Source organism: Orycteropus afer, unplaced genomic scaffold (genome assembly GCF_000298275.1).
Source record: "Orycteropus afer afer isolate SDZICR_OR568_19922 unplaced genomic scaffold, OryAfe1.0 scaffold00075, whole genome shotgun sequence".
Classification (NCBI taxonomy): Eukaryota; Metazoa; Chordata; class Mammalia; order Tubulidentata; family Orycteropodidae; genus Orycteropus; species Orycteropus afer.
In genome coordinates this window covers 7,871,553-7,878,280 of record NW_006921662.1, presented here as the reverse complement: position 1 = coordinate 7,878,280, position 6,728 = coordinate 7,871,553, and the positions used below count along the sequence as shown (strand labels likewise).

General features: G+C 41.5%; 1 protein-coding gene across 1 annotated transcript in view; it reads left to right on the top strand.

Moving 5' to 3' along the window:
• CACNA1S (calcium voltage-gated channel subunit alpha1 S) overlaps nucleotides 1-6,728 on the top strand; it is a 106,641-nt gene that overhangs the window by 35,345 nt on the left and 64,568 nt on the right. The window contains exon 10 of the mRNA XM_007941104.1: nucleotides 1,057-1,217. Within this exon, the coding sequence (XP_007939295.1) occupies nucleotides 1,057-1,217 (161 nt within the window). The remainder of the gene's footprint in view (nucleotides 1-1,056; nucleotides 1,218-6,728) is intronic.

The window sequence follows — 6,728 nt, the reverse complement described above, 5'->3', positions numbered from 1 at the left end:
AAATATAATATATTTATATATATCCTTCTGCCATTGATTCAATTCTGGCTTATAATGACCCTATAGAACAGAGTAGGATTGCCCCATAGGGTTTCAAAGACAGTAAATCTTTACAGAAGCAGACGGCCACATCTTTCTCCCAGGGAGTGGCTGATGGGTTCAAATTGCTTGCCATTTGATTACCAACCAAATGCCTTAAGCACTGTGCCACCAGAGCTTCTTTACACACACACACACACACACACACATATGCTTTTCATTGGGTATAAACCATTCCAGAGGGAGCTCTGGTTGTGTAGTGGGTAAGGTATTGGCTGCTAACGAGAAGGTCAGCAGTTCAAACCCACCAGCTTCTTGGTGGGAGAAAGATGAGGTGATCTACTTCTGTAAAGATTTACAGCCTTGGAAACCCAATGGGGGTCACTATGAGTGGGAATTGACTCAATGGTGGTGGGTTTTTTCAAACCACTCCAGAGTGTGAATATGCCATAACTTATCTAATGAATCTTTTCCATTTTTGACACTACACATGGTACCACTGGGAACATCTTGTTTGTGAATGGTTGTGCATAAGTATGAACATTTCTTCTGCTAGAGAGATTTCTAGAAATAGAATCCCTGAGCCAAAGGGCATATAGATTTTAAACTTTGGTAAGCACTGCCAAACTGTTGTCCAAAAAGGTTGTCCTACCCACCCAAACTCCAGATTTTAATTTGTTAAAGAATTACCTTTCTAAGGATAAAACACAGCATCACAGTGTTGTTTTAATTAAAATAAAAATGTATGAAGCACTTAATCCATGTGTTGAGCAATCTGCTTGCACTGTCTCATTTAATTATCTCTGAGGTAGGCGTCAACCTTTGAAAGATGGGGAACTTTGCCAGTAAGAGACAGGATCTGTCTGACTCATGCCTTTAGTTCATCTCCTGTGACTGAGGGGAGAGTGGCTGATCAGACAAAGTATGGCTGGGGTTTATCTGAAAGCAGCAGTGGGACAGTGGGGCTTAGAGTACAGGGGCTCCTCACCTCCATCTTCCCTTCTCTCCTCCCTGCAGACGACACTGGAGACACTGGAACCGCATCTTTCGCTGGAAATGCCATGATCTTGTGAAGTCCAGGGTTTTCTATTGGCTGGTGATTCTGATCGTTGGCCTTAACACCCTGTCCATCGCCTCAGAGCACCACAACCAGCCTCTCTGGTTGACCTATTTGCAAGGTGAGATGAAAACAGAAGGAAGAGGCAGAGGGCAGAAGTGGCTTGATGCCAAAGCTAGCCAATAGCATTTTTTTTTTTTTTTTTTGGTTTTGCAGAACAAGTCAGTTAGATCTTGACATCATTTTCTAGAAATTACAAACTGGTGGTGCTGGATCTTATGGTCTAACCCTTCCTATTTCATTTGAAAAATGAGGGTCCTACAAGGCAAGATGACACGTTCAGTTTTCCTCCTCATGGCATTGTTGTTTGTTCTTGTTAGCTGCCATTGCGTTGGCCCTCCACTCATGACAACATCATGAACAATGGGTTCAGACTGTTGTGATCCATAGGGTTCTCACTAGCTGATTTTGCAGAAGATTGCCAGGCCTTTCATCCTAGTCCCCCTTAGTCTGGATGCTCCACTGAAATCTGCTCAGCATCATATTATTGTTGTTAGGTGCCATTAAGTCAGCTCTGACTCATAGCAACCCTGTGCACAACAGAACAACACACTGCCCAGTCCTGCACCATTCTCTGAATCTTTGCTATGCTTGAGGCCATGATTGCAGCCACTGTGTCACTCCATCTCATGGAGGGTCTTCCCCTTTTTTGCTGACTCACTAATTTACCAAGCATGATATCCTTCTCCTGGAGAAGGACTGGTCCTTTCTGACAACATGACCATGATGAGATGAAGTCCAGCCATTCTTACTTCCAAGGAGAATTCTGGCTGTACTTCTTCCAGGGCAGTTTTGTTTGTTCTTCTGACAGCCCATGGTACTTTCAGTATTCTTCTCTAGCTCTATAATTCAAAGGCATCAACTCTTCTTTGGTCTTACTTATTCATTGTCCAGCTTTCACATGCATAGGAGGCAACTGAAAATATCATGGTTTGGGTTAGGCACACGTTAGTCTTCAAAGTGGCATCTTTGCTCCTTAACACTTTAAAGAGGTCTTTTGTTGCCGATTTGCCCAATGCAATACATCATCTTATTTCTTGACTGCTGCTTTCATGGACATTGATTATAGAGCCAAGAAAACTGAAATCCCTGCCAACTTCAATCTTTTCTCCATTTATTGGAATATCACTTATTGGTCCAATTCTTAGGATTTTTTTTATCTTTATGTTGAGGTATAATTCATACCGAAGGCTGCAATCTTTGATCTTCATCATCATTAAATGCTTCAAATCTTCTTCACTTTCAGCAAGCAAAGTTGTGTCATCTGTATATTGCAGGTTGTTAATGAGTCTTCCTCCAATCCTGATGCCACATTCTTCATATAATCCAGCTTCCTGGATTATTTGCTCAGCACACAGATTGAAAAAGTATGGTGAAAGGATACAAGCCTGATGCACACCCTTCCTGATTTTAAACCACTCAGTATCCCCTTGTTCTGTTTGAATGATTGCCTCTTGGTCTATGTACAGGTTCCTCATGAGCACAATGAAGTGTTCTGGAATTCCCATTCTTTGCAATGTTATCCATAATTTGTTATGATTCCACACAGTCGAATGCCTTTGCATAGTCAATAAAACAAGGTAAACATCTTTCTAATATTTTTTGCTTTCAGCTAAGACCCATCTGACTTCAACAATGATATCCCTCATTCCACATCTTCTTCTGAATCCAGCTTGAATTTCTGGAAGTTCCCTGTCAATGTGCTACCACAACCATTTTTTAATTCTCTTCAGCAAAATTTTACTTGCATGTGATATTAATGATATTGTTTGATAATTTCCACATTCTGTTGGATCACCTTTCTTTGGAATGGGTACAAATGTGGATCTCTTACAGTCAGCTGGCCAGGTAACTGTCTTCCAAATCTTGGCATACACAAGTAAGCTCCATGGGTGCTGCCTCCATTTGTTGAAACATCTCAATGGATATTCCATCAATTCCTGGAACCTTGTTTTTCATCAGTTCCTTCAGTGCAGCTTGGACTTCTTCCTTCAGTACCATTGGTTCCTGATCATATGCTACCTCCTGAAATAGCTGAATGTCAACTAACTCTTTTTGGTACAGTAATTCTGTGTATTCCTTCCATCTTCTTTTGATGCTTCTTGCATCATTCAATATTTTGCCCATAGCATCATATTTTTCTCAGCATTATAGCAATATGCAAACCTCCCCTGAAAGATGGGTGGTGGCTGCATATGAAGTACACTGGCCAGGAATCAAGCCTGAGTCTCCTGCATGGAAAATGCGAATTTTACCACTGCACTCCCTCCATGACATTATCAGGAGCAATAACAGAAACACATTGGGGCAGCCTCCAGCTGCCTGACCAGATGTCTGGGCAGATTATTACAAGTACAAATTTCTTGACATAAGATTACCAGTAATTTAGGATTTCAAGCATACAGGTTCAAATTCTACTACCAAAAACAATAATATTTCATCAACTATTTATTTAGTTCATACTAAGAAAATTAATATAATGCTTTTGCTTTAAGGCTTTTGTACTGAGGAGAAGAAAGTGCTAGTAAATAAATACTCTTAATCCAATATAAGCAGGGCAATGATGAGAAGCATTGGTGGTACGATGGTTAAGCACTTGCTGCTAACTGAGAAAGAAGCTCTGGTGAGATAGTGCCTAAGGCATTTGACTGCTAACCAGAAGGCTGGTGGTTCAAACCCACCAGCTACTCCTCAGAAGAAAGACTGGGCAATCAACTTCTGTAGAGACACTGACTCAGAAATCCAAGGAGGGGTCACTATGAGTGAAAGGTTAGTGATTTGAACTTACCTGGTGGCTCTGCAAGAGAAAGACCTGACAATCTGCTCTCATAAAGATTACAGCCCAGAAAACCCTATGAGGCAGTTCTACTGGGTCACATGGTGTTGCTGTGAGTCAAAAATTGACTCAATGGCACCTAAAAGCAACAAGGCAAAGATAGAAGTAAATATAAGTTAGTAAGAGAAGGATCCCAGAGGAGGAGATGCTGGAGCACAAGGCAGGCAAATGGAGGAGGAAATCCCAGGAGAAGGAACAGCATGTGCAAAGACATGAAGATGGAGAACAGTATGGTGAATTCAGGGAGCCATGCAAACTTTGATTTGACTGGAATTTTGCATGTCACTGAGAGGATGGCAGGAGAGGTGTTTGCTCATGTTGTTGTTAGGTGCTGTGAAGTCAATTCTGATCATAGCAACCCTTTGTACAACAGAATGAAACACTACCCGAACCTGTACCATCCTTATAATCCTTGCTATGTTTGAGCCCGCTGTTGAAGCCACTGTGTCAATCTATCTCACTGAGGATCTTCCTCTTTTTTGCTGACCCTCTACTTTATCTAGCATGATGTTCTTCTCGAGGGACTGGTCCTTCCTTGTAACATATCCAAGTACATGACTTAGAATCTCATCATCATTGCTTCTAAGAAACATCTTGGCTGTACTTCTTCTAAGACAGATTTGTTCATTCTGGCAGTCCATGTATTCAGTATTCTTCTCCAACACTATAACTCAAAGGCATCAATTCTTCTTTGGTCTTCCTTATTCATTGTCCATCTTTCACATGCATAGAGATGATTGAAAATACCGTGGCTTGGGTTAGGTGCACCTTAGTCTTCAAAGTGACATCTTTGCTTTTTAACACTTTCAAGAGGTCTTTTGCAGCAGAGTTGCCCAATGCAATATATCATTCAATTTCCTTTTTTTTTTTTTTTTTGGTTATTTTTAAATTTCTTTATTGTGATTTGGGTGAAAATTTACAGAGCAAATTCACTTTCCACACAGCAGCTCACATACACTTTGTCTCATGACATTGACCATAATTTACCACAATGCAACCGCTCCCCTCCCACTTCCTCCCAATAGTTACCTCTTCCCTGTGTCTACCCTCCATGCACTCCTGCCCCGTGAGCTGTCTCCCTGTGCATAAGCAGCTCTTCTTTCTCCCATGATTGTTCTCTCCAAGGAGTGTATCTACCTCAGGTAAATGTTTGACTCATATGCCTGTCTTTTGTTTGGCTGGAAGCCACAGGTGTGGGTTCAATTCCAGACCTGAAGGGCATCTAGGGGCCAGAGTCTCAGTGGTTCCATCAGGCTCTGTCAGAGCAGCAAACCTGGTCCCCCTTCCCTTTCTTTTTCTCCAAATGATTTTGCATTTTGTTCCACATTATTCTCCCTCTCTACCAAGGATCTCCTACATAGATCCCCTTCCAAGTGGATGACAGTGGCAGCTAGGCACCATATAGTTCTTCTGGTCTCATAGTCATATAGGCTGCAGATCGGATGGTGTACCGGTCGCTAAGACTAATTGTTTCCATGAATTTTTGGCTTTCTTCATTCATCTTTGCTCTGGATGAGGAGAGACCCATCGTTGCATCTAGATGGCAGCTTGCTAGCTTTCAAGATCCCAGTCACTAATCTCCAAAGTGGAACAATGTTTTGTATAGTATGTTATGCCAATTGAGCTTGATGTCCCCTGTGATTATGGTCCTGAGCTCACAGGTTCCACTACTCGGTCCCTCTGGGTAGCTGGCTGTGACCAAGCAGTGACTACAGCCTTGCCCCTTGTCAGCTCTACTATTCACCTGGGAATTCTGATCATTCACATAAACTTATAGGACCATTGTTTTTCAACCCTATACATGTTCTTGGATACACTCCCCTCCTCATAGACGTACCTAATAGTTCAGCCTGTCCACCAATCTGTCCACCCGTATACCCATGTTTGCCTTCACTGATAATGCAGTACTGTATGTGCCAAAGGGTTCATCTTTGTTTTCTGTACCTCCTATGTACCTCTCTATGTCTTTCTCTTCCTCAATGCCACCATATTGATCACTCACATTTGCTATATAGCCCTTCTCTTCACCCAAATCAATACTTATATCTATCTATCTAACAGTGTTCCCTCCCCTCCCCTCTCACCCCTGGTAACCAACAAAGACAATTTCCTTCCATAGATAAACCTTTCCTTGACTTTTACAATAGCAGACTAATACAATATTTGTCCCTTTGTGATTGATTTATTTTACTAAGCATAAGTTCCTCCAAGTTCATCCAGGTTATGTGATGTTTTGGAGATTCTACATTATTCTTTAGCATTGCATAGTATTCCATTGTGTGTATGTATCATAGTTTGGTTATCCATTCCTCAGTTGATGGAAACCTAGGTAGTTTCCATCTTTTGGCTATTGTAAATAGTGCTGCGATGAACATGGGTGTGCATATGTCTGTTCTTGTCATGGCTCTCAGTTCTTTAGAATATATACCTAGTAATGGAATGGCTGGGTCAAATGGTATTTCTATTTCCAACTTTTGAAGGAATCACCATGCTGCTTTCCACAATGGTTGTACCATTTTACAGTCCCACCAGGAGTGTATCAGAGTCCCAATCTCTCCACATCCTCACCAGCATTTGTTATTTTCTGTCTTGTTGAACTTTTCTACTAGTGCTGGAGTAAGATGGTATCTCATTGTTGTTTTGATTTGCATCTCTCTAATAGCTAATGATCGTGAGCATTTCTTCAGATGTTTGTTGGCCACTTGAATATCCTCCTTGGTGAAGTGTCTATTCATG